Here is a 19,286-nt window from a genome sequence, read left to right on the forward strand (position 1 = left end):
GGCCGAGCCCCAACTCCCCTCTCCGGAAAAGTAGAGCCTCCCCACGCAGCTCTGCCCCTTCAGGGAGGTGTGGGGTTCCCCCCCAAGTGTAACCCCTGAGGCCAGTTAATCTCGGAACTTGAGAAACAGGGACCCAAGTCGCCTGGGTTGCCTGATTCCTTGGGGAAGGAATCCTGTTCACACACTCAGCCGCAGACCGCCGCGACGTCCCCGGGTGCGGGAACCCCTATTTCCCCCGCGGTTAGGTTAAAGGCTCTTCACAGGTCGCCTCATAAGAACTGCGGCAACGAAAGGGTTAATGGACTCCCTCGCTTCTCCCCTTCCCTCCACACTCCCCCCCCCCACGGCTGAATTGATCTATTAACCAGCTGCCACATTAGCTGGGATGGGGGTGGGGGGTGGGGCAAGCGGTACAATAACTGCCTCTTGCAGCCGGAGACAATCGATCAGCTCAGCCCCGGCCTCTTCGCGGGAATGACATCATCTCTTCCAAATACCAAGCGGCACTGCCATTGGCTGGCCAGGTAACTGAGCGAGGCATTGCTGCTCCCCCACCCCACCCCACCCCACCCCCGCCCAATGTCTACTTTGCGGCGGTGGCGCTGTGCTCGTCCTTTCCACACACGCCCAGTGCGAGCGGCCGCCGGCTCCAGCAAGCGGCACCGACCGGCCTCTAATTCTAGAGTTGGCTCGCTCTTGGCGCTGCACGAACGGTTTAGCGCTGCTCCTCGGCGCACGGCAAGCGAGGTAAACAGCCGTCCACATGGGCTGGGCTGGGCTGGGCTGGGGGGGAACGGTGCCGAAGCTCCGGAGCTGGCGAGGCGGTTCCCGGCCGGGACCGAGGAACTGCACGCGGGAGGGGGACGGGCGGACGCTGGATGACTCTACCCCCCCACCCTCGGCTTGGCGCTTTCAGGGAGTCGCTTGTGGAGAAGCGGGGGACGCGTGGCGGAGAGAACTAGGCGGTGGCCGCCGCGCGTCTCGCCTGCAGGTGCAGAGAGAGCGAGAGCCGCGCCTTGTTTTGGGTGGGCTGTCGGCTTTGTTAAACCGAGCAGTTTTTGCACGGCTTCTTTTGCCTTCCGGCCGAAAGGAAAGTCAGGAAATGGATCCGGAGTCTTTTCTGGGCACGAACCCCCCTTCCCCCCTTCCCTTTGTGGCTACTCCGTCGTGGCGGGGGGTGGGGGGGAGAAAAAAGAACCGCGTTTTAACCCCGTCAGTTTCCATGCCTGCCTTGGTTGCTGCCCTGCTGAACTTGAAAAAGATGCTTGTCTGTTTTGGCCACCTGCGTTTGTGGGCTGGTTTGCTGGCTGGATTTGATCCGGGGTCAGTTTTAGGAACGGCATTCAGAAGATAAGTGCTAAAAGGGGATTGGGGTCGGTGGAAGACACTTGGCGGAGAAATAAAAACGATGCATCTGACCGTCGGAACAGTCCCCATCTCTCGGAGTCTCTACTGAGAGTATGGAGGGGGGGTCAGAGGCGCGGTCGCCGGTCCATTTTCTTTGTTTAGGGAGGGGTCTACGGTGGTAATGGGCGGCAGCCTCGCCCTATGCTGCTTTGTTGGGAAGAATAGTTGAGGGGTTTTCTTTTTGTTCCTCTCCTTTTTATTGGGTAAATCTTTTTTTTTAAAAAAAAAAAAAAACAACCACATGTATTCCCCCAGTTAAAAAAAAAACAAGCTGAACGAAATTATTTGCTCATTCATCACATCATTAATCTTCACACGGGCTCTTACAGCTTCCATTAAACAAAGGAGTTGTGCTCTTCTGGGAGAGAAATACCGTATATAAAGGCTCTTCTAGTCTTAAAATTACCCGTAGAGCTGGGGTTGTGTGAACATTTTGTATTACAAATAAAAAAATAGAGTCCCTGCTCTTCTGAGTTGAAGTAAGGGCTAGTAGCTAAGCTATTAGCCCATAACTAATGATGTGCTGAGTAGAATTGAAGCAAAATGAGGCTTTTAAATGAATTAGCAGTCCTTAAAATGATGTGAGCTGCTCTAAAGAAGAAGAAAAAACTTGATGGTTCAGATAAATGGATGCTTTTTTCTGATAGACCTTTTAACTTCCTATTTTCCAGCTAGCACGTCTAGAGGACACTGGGTTGGGAAAAGCTGCCCTAACTTTGTTAACCAAAGAAACAAAATGATTTTAAAAAAGCATTGATAAGGTCAAGAAAGATGGGTGATGGAAAAGAGGCAATGTTCAAAAAATCGATTTCAGATAGTGGAAGAAAAGAGAAAATGGTTTCCAATTGGAACTGTTGGCAACAGATGATGGGAAAGGTTATAAAACTTATTTCAAGAAGGTCATGTGAAGAAACACAGATATTGCAATTTATTGTTGACTTAAGTGTAAGAAAATGGTGTTGCAGAGAAAGAGATCTACTAAATGCACTCTGTTTGCACTGAACAATCCTTTTACTGGGTCTGTTTTGGCATCGGCTCCACCACCACCACCACCCTCAAAAAAAAAGAGAAAGCTAATGCTTGGGAGTTGTTTCCACTGCAAGAACCAGACAAATGGATGAGATGATTCAGCTGCCTCTTTAGTACAGGCAATTGAAGAAAAGCAAATGCACACACTGTTGCACTGCTCCTTCATGGCATTGAGTAGTTGTGTTCTCCCAAGTGGGCTTTTGGACCTAGTTTGCAGAGCCAATTAACACAGAGAATAGAGATTAAATTATTTTATTTGTGCAAATAAAGTGTGGCAGGAAAAATGTTCCAAAGCACTCTACTAAGCCTTGGGTGAGCTTAGGATGGATTCTTGCAAAGGAAACCAAAAAGAATTTCCTTTGATTTATAAATGTTCAATAGCTCTAGTATCCATTAAACAGTAACATGGTCCAGGCCACATTGTCAATGTGTTCTACATGGGACTGCCCTTGAAGAGCATGTGGAAGCAGCCAAGTGGTGCAGAATGCAGTTGCACAGGTAGCAAATGGTCTCAGATATTCAACATATGTAACAGCCCTGCTGCTTGGGCAGCATTGGTTGCCAGTCTGCTTCCAGATGCAATTCAAGGTGTTGGTTATCACTTTTAAAGCCCTTCGTGACTTGGGAATGGATTACCTAAAGCAGAGGTCTCCAAACTTGGCAACTTTGAGACTTCTGGACTTCAATTCCCAGAAATCTCCAGCCAGCTATGCTGGGAGTTGAACTCCACAAGTCTTAAAGTTGCCAAGTTTGAAGACCTCTGACCTAAAGGTTCATCATCATCTTCTCCTAGTGGTTTCTTTCTGTCTAGCTCAGTCTGTTATAGGTCCTGTCAGTCAAGGAATATCTGCTGGCAGAGACCAGGAGAGCTGCCTTCTCTGCTGCAGCACCATTCTCCCCTCTGAGATTAGGATAAGCCCACCTGTCCCTGCTGGTCTTGAAGCCCTGGCTATGTGCCAAGCTTGGGGCCTCCAGTGTAGTTTTTAATACCTTTTTTGTGGTGTACGCTGCCCAGAGTGTCTTGTTGAGACTATGTCTATGGAGATTCTCAGTCACCCAGGTCATAGTTGTCCCAAAGGTGCTTTTTTTTCCCGAGAGGCAACTGGACTTTCTTTGTTTTTCCTTGAAGATTAGATTAGAGAACTTTATTGTCATTGTACAAGCACAACGAAACCGTGGATGCACCCTAGCAACTGTTTGCAATACAATAAAACCAAAGCACTTAAAAATGAAGATAAGAAAGAGTACCCACGTCTCCATTTGCAATTTGAGAGTGCAATATCTACGAATATACACAAAATATACATCCAACACTGACTGTAACGCTTAGCCGAGTATAATACACAAGGGATGGATTGTACTGTAATATGTTATTATATTAAAGATGTTTTGCTTCTCATTCAAGGAGCTTCTTCAATCCTGAAGTTGTTGAGACTATAGAAATAGGGTGGATATAGAAATCATACCTATCCTAGCCTTCCATGCCCCTCCACCAACACCATCACAACTGATGGAAGTCTCTTGGATGTGAAACAAAACATTTTCTCCCTCAAGGAAGAAAAAAAAACAACTCCAGTTGTCTTTTGAAAAAGCACTTTTGAGAGAACTATGACCTGGGTGACTTGAGGCTCTCCACAGACTATAGAAATCAAGTAAAATGCCATCAATCATGAGGTCTCTGACCACAGTGATGTTTGTTTTCCTGCCTCTCTGTTCTCACCATAAATGTTAATAGGAACCTACAATTAACTTGTTCTCAACTTATCTCTTTCCTACGGAAATTGTCTGTTAGCTCCCAGTTATCTCGCAGAACAATCATGAGTGTCTTCTCCTCCTCCAGTTCCAGCTGCACATGGAACCATAACAGCGTCCTCCCTTTTTATTCCCAAGTATTCTATTATCTGTGTTACCCTTCGCAACTCTAAGCTACAAGGGCCTCTCGTTGCCCTTTCTGGATCAAATCTGCGAAAAGGTCATGGTTGAAGGATAGCTAAGCAAACTTATTTCAACAGCTGGGCTGAGGAGGGAATGAAATACATTTTCGATCAAGGAAGTGGGGTGGTATGCTATCTTGTGAGCCTGGTTTACTATGTGTATAAAAGGCTTTGATGTTCTCTTAACTCCTGCACGTACATTCTGCACATGGAGGAGGCACTCCTGTGAATTTCCTTAAATTTCTGTCTTCTAACTACATAACCGGTTTCCTTCTGTCACTGGTACACTTGCCAGATGCCTTTTCACACAGCAGTTTCCTTCAGTCTTGGCAACATCCTTTCTCTGGAAGTAGCCAGGTTGGCTGGAAATCGTGGGAGGTGCATTCCCAAGACATCCACACAGCATGAAGATCAGGAAGCCTTCTTTTCTTGTGTGCTGTACTTAACAGTTGCTATGAATTACCTCAAAATGCTTGTATAATGCAGGCTGACAAGACCATGAGGCTGATCACTCAGATGAGAATTGGGGAAAATAAAGAAAACCAGGGATGGTGTAGTTCTCCTATGGATAGTCCTAGACGTAATAAATGTTGCCCTTTGGTTGCCAGGCTGAGTTTGGGTACTTGGTTTGGCATGAGAATTGCTAGATCACCTATTAGTGGTAGCAACCCTTTGTATTCTTTTTGAAAAATATTTTACTATGGCCAGAGGATGGGCCAGAGAGATTCTGGTAAAACTAGACAACTTTATTCAACATAATTTCCCATGAACTAGTAGATGACAATGTTGCCTGGACCATGTTACTGTTTAATGGATACTAGAGCTACTGAACATTTATAAATCAAAGGAAATACTGAATGGCATACCACAAGGCTCTGTTTTAGGCATTGTGCTATTGAACATAATTATTATTTAGATGATTTAAAAATTGTATTATCTTTGCAGATGATATTAGACGGTAGCAAAGCCTTTGGAGGACAATTTCAAGACTGAATGGGATCTTGCACAATGGAACACTGGGCAAAATCCACAAAATAAATTTCAGTAGAAACATATTTATTTATTTAAATTTATTGGCTGTGCAACTCTAGTGGACTCTGGGCAACATACAATATTTAAAAATCATAAAAATGGGGAGAAATGTTAAATCAAAAGGCAGCCCAGGATAAAATATTCACAAAACAAAACCCACAAAACAAAAGAGGAGCCATTAACAATGAAAACTGTCAACCCCAGGCCTGGGACCAGAGCCAGGTTTTTAAGGCTTTCCAGACTCCCAGGAGAGAGAGAACCATCCTTATCTCTTGGGGGGGGGGGGGGAGAGGCAGGGATGGTTTTAGCGGCTGGGGGCTGTAAGTCCCACAAGATAACCACATTTAATGGAGGAGACCTGAGTGCACCTGCTCTGCTTCAGTGCACTGGGTGGGCGGAAACTATTGGAGATAAGTGTTGTCTCAGAGATCCAGGCGCTATGCCATACAACACGAATGAAAAGTGTTCCACGTAGGTAGGAAAATTGGAGTATAGTGAAGGATGACAAGAGTATGTAGAAATATATCTGAATGCCAGTCATGTAGAATATGGAAAGGGTAAAGTTGGTCCAGAAGACATGGCATGAGAGAATGGTTTAAATTATATGGCAATAGATTTTGGTTGGTTATCAAGACAAATTTCCTAAGCTGCTAAGAAAAGGAGGAGATTGCTTGGGGGGGGGGTTTCAGCAAGGGCTGGATAACCTTCCCTTGGGGGTATTGCAGTTATTGATTCATGCATTGGATGAAAGACTGCATGGGATAAGGGTGATCTCTTCCAACCCTGACCTTCCATGACTCTGTGATAACTGCAGCCTTGCTTATTATACCCTCAAACCAAATTAGATTAGAGACTACTAGTCCTGCTAAACCCTCACTTGGAGTGTTTTGTGTTGAAGGGAAAGATAGGATATAAATGTGGTGTATTATTGTCAGTTTTGCAGGGATGCCTCTGTTTGTGTATAAGTAGTTGTTGGCCCAAGTAGTGTACGTGCATGTGCTGTGTTAGTGGCTTGGACCCCTTCTGCATTCAAGGTGTAGCCTAAATCTAATAGTTACTGGTTCTTGTAGTTAGTGATGTTTCTGTCTTATTTCATAGGTAATAATTCACAAATTAGCAGAGATACTAAGGGCATAAAAGTAAGATCAACACTAACCTAGGGAACTTGTGTTGTGTGCCAGTTGTTAAATTTGTATGCCGACCCTCTCAGATAAATATGCATCAATGCTTTCTGTGGTAACAATAAGAGAGAAGAAAAGCACCCATTTCTCACTCAGAATCTCCTTTATGCCCTTCCATCACCAACATTGTAGAGTCTGGAAGAGCAAAGCCTCCTGATTCAGAATGATAACTGCTTTGCCTACTTCCCCCCTCCCCCCCCCCCACACACTGGTGTTTGTATATAGGACTGCTGTGTCAATTTCTTTTTGCGATGTTCTTTTTATAGGCAGTAATACTTGAGAACAGAAGTGTGAATATGTCTTAGATGAAAATGAATCAACAATGTGTATAGGAATCTAATTTCAGTCTTTTTAACTGAACTTTGACCAGGGTCCATCTGGTTTTTTTTTTTTTTTTGGAATGCAGCTCCTGGCAGCGTGCGGTCTGAATGAGGTTGTTTACCCTTGCCACAGCAAGCTGAAAGTCTCTTTGCTCTGACGTGACCTCCATAGAAGGTGAGTTTTATGATACCCTAGCTATTGTCATTGTAGGTCCTTTCAGATATGACTATTGTTGTAAAAGTCTGTGACAATAAAGTAAGGATAGTGTCAGTGAAAACAATTGTGTGTTTTGTAAGTACTGACTTCAATCCTATTTGCATCCAGTATTATTGTCTACAATCAGTAAGGAGCTAGTCTCTCTCTCTCTCTCTCTCTCTCTCTCTCTCTCTCCCTCCCTCCCTCCCTCCCTCCCTCCCTCCCTCCCTCCCTCTATTTACACAGAGTCTTCTTGGGGGTCCAGCAATAGGTATGGTTTGGGTCACCTTGGTAGTTCTCTTTTTCAGGACCAAAGTGAAAACTGCAACCTGCCAAGCCATTCAGACACCTATCGCCCACCTGGAGCCTGTGAAGGTGAAGATGGATGACGGTGGCAGAGCTGCTAGCGGAACCTCAGTTCCGCAGACCAGTGGGGGGGCAACTGCTAGGAAGAGTGTGCCAACTGCTTGTCCCCCTGGTGCCAAGCAAAAGGCCAGCAAGCCCCCCCAGCCAGCAAACAAGGTTCCCAACAAGAAGCAGCCAGCGGCCTCTGCAGCTGCTTCTCCTTCAGTTCCTAGTGGAGCTTCCAGAACACTTGGAAATGGAACTGCTTGGAAGGCCAACATGCAGCAGCCAAAGCAGCCGGCATCCAAGACTAGTAACGTTGACAACTTGTCTGCTAGAGCGGCAATGAAAAAGGCAACAGGGGACAAGACAAGTGGGTTGAAGACTTCAGAAAAGAGAGCTACAGAGAAGGAAGTGCAGCAGAAACCTCCAAAGGTGACCACACAGCCCATAGGTATGCTTTGCCTGTTTCTTCAGCATGGAATAATTAATCCTGGACTTGGTTCATTCATGCATTTTCAGCATATTTGAGGATGGTTTTAGTCATGTTTTTCAAAGTGTACTAAGTGATCTAAACTACTGATTTTTTTTTTTAATTCAGAAAAAAGCATTGAGAGCCATCTAAATACTAGCTGTTGGGAAGAATGCAAGAACTATATGGATCTCTTTTCCTAAATCACTAGATACTGGGATGGCTTTTTTTAACTTGTAACCAGGCAGGGCAGTATTCCCACTATTAAATTGTGGCAGCTGTAAGGCTGGATTCTGAGGGTGCTGCATCTTCTGTATTTTCTCTAAAAGCCACGGGATACTGTTTAATCCTGAAAAAGAAAACTTCCCTTGTTCTACATTCACTAGAAAATCCTTGCATGCGTTCATTGCAATGTGTCAATTAATCGTTAAACTGTTGCCTTTTTTTCCCTCTTCCATCAGCATCAAAAGCACCTTCAACAAAGCCCAGCAGAGCTGAACAGACTAAAACTTCCAGGTATCCGTTTCAGATGTACCCATCAAAGAGTTGGGATTTTAAATGTTCTGACTGAGTGTGCTGATTTGCGCAGAAAGGCCAGGTTTTTGAGGTTCAAAGCAGAGTCTTGGTAGAGGGAATAGTTGTGAAATCATAGTGAGAGCAATTGTTGGTCCCTCAATATAACGTATTCCTTCAGACAGGTCAGGTTACATATATGGAAAGCATCTGCATGTGTCATATTAAAACAGTCCTTATAGCATAGGAGTGTGTCATGTCTATCTAGTTAGAAGCCTGGATTTTTGCAGGGCTACTCCTGCACTCTGCCCATTGTAACACGGTCTCTCTGACATCATAGCAATGTGATAGGACCCCAATTAAAAGCATTAGAAAGAAAGAAGAGAACATCGTAAACAGTGTCACAAGCGTATTTAGATCACTAATGTAGTAAGAGTAAATTGTACTAGTAGCAGAATAGAGGGCTGCCAGCTTATTGTAGTTAAAGCCAAGAAATGCCTGCATAACAAGGTAAATAGCTTGTCTAGTATACAAGCGTACTGTACTATAGTATGTTATTGTATCACTGATGCAGTTGCAAGTTTAATGAGGAGCACACATACATATATCAGTGATAAAACTATTGAATAAGCTGAATAAGCTCTTCCAAAGCATGGGCTTCAGTTTGGTGGGATCTACTCTCCTGGGCCCAGGAGAGCTGGAACTGTTGTGTTCCTGGCCCGGAGTGCTGCTGATCTTTGCTAAGACTAATGTCTATTTGTAATAAGTCCTCATTCCTTCTTGACTTAGTGGTGGACCAACAGGCATGTCTGGTCAATAACTATGATTGGTTAAGCAAAGGCAGCAATGCCACCCTATCTTAAATCTGCCTTGGTGGATTTTGGGGCCATGGTTGGACAGAAAAGCTGGTGTTGATCTATCTTGAGACCTTATACATAAATTGAGGTCACTATGGCTCAAATAGTGAGTGGGGTGTGAATGCCTATGATTGGATTGGTTACTAATGTACCAGCCACAGTGCTGCCACCAAAATCCTTTCCTGGATGTCTGGATTAGTTTACGGATTTGTTCTTAGGCTTATGATGGAGAGTTCCTTCACCTATCAGTGCTGAAGGACTTCAACTTCTGTGACCAGGAGGTCATGGCAATTGTGAGGTTATCCTAGGAAATTTTAGGCCCTACACATGCGGAAGGATAGATGGTAGCCCTTATTTTACCTCAAAGCAGCTGTCCATATGTAGAGGGAATTTCTATTATCCCTTAGCCATGACTAGATCACATCCTGGTCCAAATGAAATTGACAGCCACCCTTTTGGATTATATTGCGGTCTTGTGGGACTCCTTTTGGCCTGTGACAATAAAGTGGATAGGATGCTTTCCAGGCGATAGCCTCTGCCACTTGGGGGCTGGATGCTTGTCTTTCCTGCATCTGTGAGTGACTGGGGAAGAAGTACTTATTTGAATCTAGGAGGTAGTCCACACTATTGGGGGAGTGGGGATGCCAATAGTTTGAAAGAGGGCTGAGAAAGGGGCCAGGGTCAGGAGGCAAAATGTTTCAGGCAGGAAGACCAGGTTTCAGGAATGACAGCAGGACCACATGTGAAGTTCCAATTAAACTGATTTATTGCTCATGCCTATGCATAGGAATCGACTCAACTAAAGATTAGCACTATTTTGGCACTGCAGTAGATAAGAGTTAATGGAATTCAAGGGAGGTTGGATTTAATTTGTGGTACATAGAATCTATAGGTGGATTTCTGTTTTGACTCCGCTCCCTTATTCTGCCACTCCTTCTCTTACACCAGTTTTTTGAAATATTTTTTTCTAACCCTAGTTAGAATTCGATTAGCTCTCCCTAGAACGGCCTTCTACAAACAGGTTAAAATAAAGCTTTTTCATATAATGTTTGAGGATTGACACCTTTGTTAGCTATGTTTGTTTATATTTGTTTTTCTATTATATTTCTTACTTTGAAAGATTTAGTCATATATATGTATATCTGTGCACCACTATTAGATCTCTTAATTGGATTGAAGTGAGATATAAATGAAATAAATGGATAAACACTAACTTAGTGGTACATTTAGCCTCTTGGTCTCTAAAGCATAATCGTCATTCTGATAAAGAAGTCACGTTTGGATTCCTTAGAGAAGCCCATCGATGACTAATTCAGCCTTCCTACAACTTGGTATCTTTCAGAAATGTTTTGATTAAAGGTTAGAATTCTCAGTCAGTATGCAAAACTGGAGTGATAATTAACACATGTAAAGGGCATCAGGTTAGGAAAGGCTGGATTAAACGACACGTTAGTAGTGCAGAAGTGAGAAATCTCAGTCCAGCTTTAAATGCCAATCTTGGAGAATGCAGTTGGAAATAAAGATTTCTACTTGCTGCAAATCAAAGATAATTGAATACGTACTCCAATTATATTGCTGCAATCTCAAACATTTTTAGCCTCAGCAAAAATTGGAAGGAGGAGGTAATGGGTGAATAGTAGAGGAATAAAGGTAGGTTAGAATATATGTAGGGAATCTGAAATGACTCCTGTTCAGATACTGAAAATAATAATAGGAGGAAATGGCTCCGTGGCTATTTTGTGTTTTTCTCCCCTGCCCCAGTTAATACCAGAAGATGCCATCCGATGCAAGAGGTAGGTGGGTGGCTAGAAGGAGTACATTTCAAGCTGCTAACCAAAATGGAAACATCCTGTCTGGTTCTTGATCTAATGGCTGAGATAATTGAAGGCGGTGGTGGTTGTTTTTTTAACTGTAGTCCTTTTCTCTTTACTGCAAGTAATAAAACCTGGTACTTTTCAGGATAAACTTGGCTCATAGACTCTGAACTGACAAAAGCTTCGAGTGCCTTTGTGCTGAGGCAATAGATTTCTGAGACAATTGTGTGCCTTCTATGTTTTCTAAGGGCTTGGACAAAGTTTTCTGATGTGCATAATTGTTTGCTGTCTGTTTCAGGACTTGGTTGCCAGGAACAAAGAATTCAACTTCATCCTCTTTAAACAGAACTGCTTCTAATGATAAGAATGTGGGCAAACGTAAGCCAACATCACCACCTGCTGGTCAGGGCACATCAGCACATCAGCAGAAAAATACTCTGGCAACACAGAGAGGTACATAGCCTGTGGTCACAGCACAAATGCCCCATGTGCCGTACCAAAACCTGGATTTTGCAATGTCTCAGTGGGAAAAGTCATACTTCCCAGAAATATTAGATATTAGAAATATTAAATATTAAATATTAGAAATATTAGATAATACATGTAACTGGGAGTGGTCAGGCTAATGTTTTTTCCCCCCAATATATATACAGTGATTTTAGTTCTCAAAACATAGAGCATTATTTTACAATTCAAAGATCGTAATTCTCTAAGATCAATCAGAATGATCTACATTGCAAATGGAGTATCAGAGGGCTGCAAAGGGTAGCTTCACTAAGCACACCTAGTAAGTTCTTGGTGGGGTTCTTCCACCCCTTAGAGGAGGGGTCTCCAAACTTGGCAACTCTAAGACTTGTAGACTTCAACTCTGCTGGCTGAGGAATTCTGGGAGTTGAAGTGTACAAGTCTTAAAAGTTGTCAAGTTTGGAGACCTCTGTCTTAGAGAATTAGAACTATGTTTCCATTTCATCATTTCCCCCTAATGCTTTCCAATGTTTTTTTTTTAACTTCAGCTTCCATCATTTCCAGGGGCTTTTGTCAGCACACAGCAGCTTTTGTTGGTGTGACTTCTGAGATTGTGCTGAATTCTAACTGTCATAACAATTGGCTAGCAGAACCACAGTGATCGGAATAGTTAATATTCCACATCTGGAGAAGTTAGGGAAGTCACACTAAGCGTTAACTACTTTAAAAATTGTAGCTTATTCCAAAACAGATTTGGGGCCTGCTGTGTACAAGGAACGAAAAATTACATCATTGGTAAGCCCATTGAGAAAGGGGACAATGACCACTGAAGCATGACCACTATATTATTATTGTGAACAAATCCATACCAAAATGGAAGATCGTGTTCAATTGCCAGGAAATATGAAACCCTAGAGCAGAAGGACAGCTGTAGTTAGAAATAGGCCTTAGGCCGCTGGAGGGATTTCAGGTATTCTGCATAGATTACATGTTAGGCTTTTCGAGTCCAATCAAATATGTAAGATGTCTTTTCTTACTCCAGATGCCTCTAGAGCTGCCACAGTTTTAAAGGCCAAGGTTTCAAGCTCCAACCCTTCTGTGAAGGTGACACCTGCCTTAAAGCCTCCCAAACACTCAGCCTCCAAATCACAACCTGAGCAAAATCTCAGAGAGAGGAATGCACCTGTGAACAGCAGGTTTGCAACAAAGAAATCTTCAGACCCCGGCAAGCCCCAAATTCAAGCCAAGGTGGCCGGTGGGAGTCTCCACCCAACCACTCCTCCGAGAGCCCTTGCTGCTTCTTCCAGAGCTCTGCCTCCTTCGGGCAAGAAGCTTCTGAAGAAAGATGCGCTTTCCAGTCGTGAGCAGGTGTCGCCCCAAAAGAAGCCTCAAGAGACAATCGCCAAGGACAGTGGCAAGAAAACCACCAAGGAAGCAGAGGGCGCTTCCAACAAGGATGAGAAGTTTCTAGAAAAGCTGGAATCCGCAGCAGCTGAAGAAACTGTTGACCAGCCACTCTCCCAGGAGACTGCAGACCGTTGCATAACAGTAGTAGGGATGGAGCAGATGGAACCAGGAGATGCAGAAGAAGGCAGAGCTGAACAGACAAACATTAACGCTTCAGAAGGGCTCCCTCCAGCATTCCTTGAAGCACCTCTCCTCTGCCCTGGAGCACCAGATATCAGTATATCCTCTGTTAGTGAGACGCCTCACTTGACTACACTTGATGTCCTGGAGATACATGGTGAAAATGGAGACGAAACACATAATTTAGAGCCAGCGCTCCCTTATGAAACATCTCTTCCCATTCAGTTGGAGCTCTCTCACCAAACTTCCCCACCAGAAATCTTACGGCAAGAAGAAGGAGGCGTGGCCTCTGAGCATCTCAGAAAACAAACCTCTCATTTGGATGCTCCAGTAGCCAGTATTGAGCAGCCCCATTTCTTGCACAACCCTGACACGCCTTCTCTTGATGTATGTCGTATTTCAACTCCATCCCTTCCAGCCGAGGATTCTCAGATTTTAATAAATGAGCTTGAGAGATCTCCTTCTTCCGAGTCCTTGACTTTAGATTCTGAATTGCTTGAAGAGACTCAAACTATAAAGCTAGTAGTTCTGCCAGAGCCACAGGAGGACCCCAGTCTTTCAGCAGAGCAGTCTCTCTCAGCTAGCCAGTTTGATCCTACCTTAAAAACTGTGACAGAGTCTCTAGCAGCAGGCCACAAGGACAGCACCGAATTGGAAATGGTGAACAAAATGTTGAATTTGTGTCAGAACTCAGAGGAAGAACTGCAAAAGGAAGTGGTATCTCTAGAGGTAGGAAATGAAAGACTGAAGAGCCCCCTAGATCTTGCAACTAAATATAGTGAGCTTGCACAGAAAGTAGTCACTTCTCAGCAGATGGAGGATGGGCCTTGTGCTCCTACTCATGCTGAAAATGAGCTAATGGAAGTTCTGCAAGTAGCAGATCATTTAATAATGGGAGCAGCTACTCAGTACCAAACCCGTCTCCCTGTGTTTGTAGCAGCAACCTCAATCCCTACAGAATTGTCCGGAGAGCCTTTTGCAGGCTATGATGATCAGTCTAGCAGCTTAGACGAATATCCCACCATTGGAGAACTTGAGGATGATGCAGTCATTCCAGAAGAATGCATGAGTAACATGAAGCAGGAAGAGGCCAATCAATACGAAACTCCAGACTACTTAGTTCATCCTTCAGGGGAGCTCTCACCAAATAGTGGTACTGCTCAGCTGTCAGTGCACAAACCTCAGAGCTTGCCTTTGAAGAGCTTGGAGTTGTTACAAGAATACCCAATTGAGTTGACTGAAATGCCAGAGTTGCTGTTAAGTAGCACAGGGCTGAAAGCTCTCTCCCCAGAGAAGGGAGGCTCATCTTCCAAATCCAGCACCTTAAGTGGGCCTGATCTGGCAGGTAAGAGCAGCAGTGAAACTAGCACGCCTGAAGAGCTGCGGGAGTATGACAGTAGCTCTGGAGTTGAGTCCAAGTCAGATGAGAAACTCGAACAAACTTGTCATCAGCTCCTGAGTCCCTTGGAGGACCTCCCTGGGGAACTTGATCTCGGCATCCACATGGAAAAGGGAGATGATGAGGCAGAGACCCTGCCAGCAGATGAAGTCCTTGGAGATCCACCTACTGAGCCCACTGTATCCTCCGAGGAAGAAGCCGAACTGGATGCGGATCTTCTGAAGGAAGCAGGCTTTCCCAAAACGGTATGCCTCTTGACCTCTCCTCTCCCAGCCAAGTCACATTTGCCCCATTCGGTAGAGGAGTCTGACGAACCAGGTTCTGGGGATGCTGGCACAGAAACCCCAGCCTCGACCAACTCTGCAGCTTCATGTGATGTCTTTGGTGCCTTCCATCTCCATTCAACTGACAGCTGTGGCAAAAGCCCAGGCCTCTCTTCCCTGGACAGCGAAGAACACTCCACTGAGGGCACTAAGGAGACCTGCAGCAAGATCCCCATAGATTGGGAGCAACACTTGCACCTCACCCCAACACCCTTGAATACTGGAGGGCACGAAGAAGAATCGTCACAGCCTTTCTCTGCTGCTCATAGTCTGACTGCAGGTAATGTATAGAAATCCTGCCCTGTCTGTGTTGGATGGGCCAACCTATGGTATGTTAATGTGCAATAGTATCCTGTAGGGAATGGAGATGGTTCCCTTCCTCCTTGTGTATCTGTTCCATCTGTGTCTCTAGCCAAATGGGCATTTTCTTGTTTTTGTGTGTCTTAAAATCTTCTCTCTCAACTTCTGACTTCTTTTGGGAAAGTTGTGTATATTTTAGTGCTTTTCTTAGTGGTGGTGGTAATGATGGTGGGAATAAACTTCTTAGCCTTTCAATATGTAAAATAAAGCATCACTTTGTCTATCTGATGTGGCCTGTATTGTTTTTCCAGAGAATCTGTCTTCTCCACCTACCAGTCCATACCACTTGCAGTTTTTAACTTGGAAAGAAGGGTGCCAAATAAATGTAGCTGTAATGGTTGGTTTCTGAAGCCCCACCAGGATGTTGTGGGTATAAGAAAGAAAATAACAAATAGCATCTAGAATGCAAACAGAAGTTATGGGGTTTGCTCTATATGAGCTGGACAAACATGAGTGGCATATGCGAGAAGCAAACTTTATTTGGAATATATGAATAAGTATCAGGAAAATTTGATCCATCAGAATTGCCTGAGGTCCTCATCCTGTTCTGCAGCCATGAGCTCCTAGGGGATGTCATCTTTAATTATCCTTTGGTAAAGGTGTCTTTTGCAATTTCTTCATGTCATTGGATTTTGCATCTTTTTGGTGCATTGGGTTCCGAGAACATATAGAGAGCAGAGCAGGGACTAAACAGCACAATAGTGTTAAGAATTCCACAAAATGCTTGGACTGTTAGATGTTTTATGGGGCTCACAATTAATTTAATCCAAGTTGTCCGGCAGTCTGGACCTGCCTTTCCTCTGGAATCATGTGTGTTTCTGTGTTTAGGCAAATATCCTAACCTTGGGTGGATTCATTAACATACTAAGCCAAAACCAAACATGCTATACTGAATTTTAAGATAACACAAACCCAGCCATAAAAAGCACATTCATTGTCTATACCCTAGAAATCAGGGCTTAGTGCATTGGCACTATAACTGCAATGGAGTGAATTTCTTGCAAATCTGAGAAGAATCTCCTTTTTTTCTTCTTCTTTAAAACCTAGCCTCTTTCCACTTTCCCTTTTCTTTTTTGTTCTTGTCTGTCACTTCCTTTCTGTCTGTTGTGACCACTACCAATCCTGAGGGCCATCCTTTCCAACCCAAGCTCCTTGCCCTATTTGTAGGTGACAATGGGGCTGGCTTGCCCTTCCCCTGGGATCCATGTCCATCAGAGATCCTCTCCACTATCTATGAAGTAGAAAGTGGTGCTGAAACACCTGGCCCAGATGAAGAGGATGGGAGCTGTTGCTTGCGTGCCGCCTCCCGAGAACAGGCTCTTCAGCTAGGAAACATCCAGGCTACAGTCGTACAGCAGCTAATCAGCCGGGCCCTGCTCTTCCCAACAGAAGCGCCCCCTGGGGCTATCAGTGGGAAGGGGGCCATGAACAGCGAAGCAGAGATTGGCAAATGGACAGAACTGATCTCCCCTTTGGAAGAATCTCGAGCCAGCATCACTTCTGTGACAAGCTTTTCCCCAGAGGACATGTCATCCCCACATGGGGACTGGACTGTGGTAGAGGTAGAATCTTTCCACTGATTATTTCCCCTCTCACAAGTTATATACATATATAAAAGGCATTTTTTTTGGAGGGGAACCACTACTTTTCATCCAAGTGTATCTATTAAATGTCCAGGAAGGGTCAAGTATTAGCTGACTGGAGATACGGCTCTCCCCTTTGTCTTCAGCAGCTAATAGTGTGAATAGTTAAGCACTTCTGAATCATGATTACTTTTGTCCCACGCTGTCTTAGGCCTTGGATTGTTTTTGGTTCAGCAGACTGACCAACCTTTTATGTTTGGGACTTCCAGGGCATACACTAATTTCCAGAGGGTAAGGCCCATCTTTTATTTAGTTGTAATGTGATTGTGCCAATTACTGATATCACTGTCAAATATGATAAAAATAAAGCTTCCCCTCCCACATATTTTGATAAACACTACAATGTTCTTCATTAATGAAAGCTATCAGTAACACAAGATGCTAGTGGCCCTGATTACTGACATCTCCTCATGGAAAGCTATCCACATTTGGTTGCCAGGCTGCCAATATTTGATTATTATTATTTTTTTGGTCATAGTAAACTTTCAAAACCAAATTTCCTGGAAAAGCTGTTTTACCATGAGAGGTATTTTTAAAAGGAAGTAGCATCTCAAAAGTTGTGCCCACACAATACACTTAAGATGAGAGCTAACAGATGAAGTTGTATATTATCAAACAGTCTGGATTTGCACAATATCTTTGGCACAAGGACATGGATTAATTAAAAAAGTAAGCTTAAATGGATTATGTGAATGTAGCCAGCATGGAAATGAAATTTACAAATGAGGACATCTTAAAAGTGTTTTTGAATAATTGGTGTATCTACTATTTAGAATGCGGTCACTCTATGCCTCTTGTCTACTTCTATGAAGTGGACTACTCAGCAACATATGCAACCTATACAGTGGCTGGAAGAGACCTTAGATTCAAAGAGAGATGTACTTTAGCATCCTAAACAAGACTTGGTAAGAAAAGGCTGCTAAATACTCAGTTTTGGACTTTTTTTTTTTTTCAAAGATGCAATTTGTAGACCACTTGAACTTCTATCTGAAGTGTAAAAGTTAGGGACATAGAAAACATAGAAAGTTAGGGAAAACAAAACATAGGGACCAAGTTTTGTTTTGATGCAACAGATTCTTAGACTTGTGCTAGCCCAAGCTTCATGCTTATGTAGCAAGTAGCTAACTTCCTCCCCCCTGCACTTTTTTCCTTTTTTCCCATAACCAGTGGTTATGCCTGGCCAAGTAGAGCTGTATGTGTGTCATCGTAAGAGGCTTTCCTGACTTGATTGTGGGCCAATGCAACGTCTGGCACAGCTCTCAAGTTGTGAATTACAATTCCAAGCAGTCTCTGTCAATTTGTGTAACTGTTCAATGTTGAGACATTTTTCAGTAGCATCTAGAGCAAGGGTCTTCAAACTTGGCAAGTTTAAGACTTGTGGACTTCAACTCCCAGAATTCCTGAGCTTAACATGACTGGAGGAGGAATTCTGGGAGTTGAAGTCCACAAGTCTTAAAGCTGTCAAGTTTGAAAACCCCTGATCTAGAGAGTCATAGACTGGCAGTGAAACCATGCTAGGTTTGCTCTGGCATTTGTTAGTAAGAGCAGTATGAAACTATACAGCAGCTACAGGGATGGTGTCCAGCAGCATGATTAGATAAATTGACTCCATCATACATCAATTGCTTAACGGTTCCCTTTAGCCCTGCCATATTTTTGTTCCCACATTTGAGAGTCTACATTAAACTGCCTAAATTCAGAGCAGAGATCACTATCTAAAAGTTAAGCCCTTCTAATCTACTACCAGATAAACAATGTGAAAAAGCTTTTTCTAATTGCCAATTTTAAAAGAGGTACTGTACTCATAAAGCTAATCTTGTTGCAATACTGCTTCTCTCCTGAAAACAATGTGAAATGTTTTTGAAAATGTTCATCTCAGTAACTCTGCCATCTTCCTATACCTGCTTTCTCAAATCACTTGAAGTTTAGTTCCATTAGTTAACATTGATATGGAGCCTTATTGTCTGTAACAAAGTATTGATGTGTGCAACTTTTTTTTGTTAATGTAGCAAAGTGTGATAAATTATAGATTTTTTTAAAAAAAAAAAAAATAAAATTGAGGTTATTCTGATGTCCCTCTTTGAAAATTGCTTGGTTTTTAATAGTCAGAATGCAGTGCAAAATTGGTTACATCTTTAATGGTCCAGGACCTCTGAAGTATGTTTACTTGACTAATTATTGAGAAGCCGCTCTGCAGATTAAAGTTCTGCTGCTGAATCACAGCCTTTTTAAAAGATACAGGCCAGGGCTACTTTTGTGTGGAAAACAAATGGCTAAACTGTAATGGCTGTAACTGTGCTTTAAATTTATAAAAATTCTAGGTAGGCTTGAAGAAGTTAATCTGAATTTCCAATGCTAGGTACTCATGATTGCATGAACAAATGGAATTAGTCTTCTTCTGTGGCGGAA

At 43.5% G+C, this 19,286-nt stretch overlaps 1 protein-coding gene across 2 annotated transcripts; it reads left to right on the forward strand.

Moving 5' to 3' along the window:
- The first annotated feature begins 572 nt into the window (after positions 1-572).
- Positions 573-18,952, forward strand: PRR36 (proline rich 36). 2 transcript variants are annotated; one of them, XM_026676912.2, is made up of 7 exons: positions 573-747; positions 6,990-7,078; positions 7,408-7,898; positions 8,378-8,432; positions 11,399-11,553; positions 12,608-15,154; positions 16,402-18,952. In XM_026676912.2, the coding sequence occupies exons 3-7, from the start codon at positions 7,481-7,483 to the stop codon at positions 16,812-16,814; spliced, it is 3,588 nt and encodes a 1,195-aa protein (XP_026532697.1). In that variant the 5' UTR covers positions 573-747; positions 6,990-7,078; positions 7,408-7,480; the 3' UTR covers positions 16,815-18,952. The 2 variants fall into 2 exon arrangements, with proteins under 2 accessions (XP_026532697.1, XP_087811693.1); XM_087955567.1 differs by having other exon boundaries at positions 621-747; positions 16,282-18,952.
- The last annotated feature ends 334 nt before the right edge of the window (positions 18,953-19,286 follow it).

This window comes from Notechis scutatus, chromosome 2 (genome assembly GCF_049901735.1).
Source record: "Notechis scutatus isolate UNSWTSFEM ecotype Mainland chromosome 2, rNotScu1.2, whole genome shotgun sequence".
In the NCBI taxonomy this organism is placed as follows: Eukaryota; Metazoa; Chordata; class Lepidosauria; order Squamata; family Elapidae; genus Notechis; species Notechis scutatus.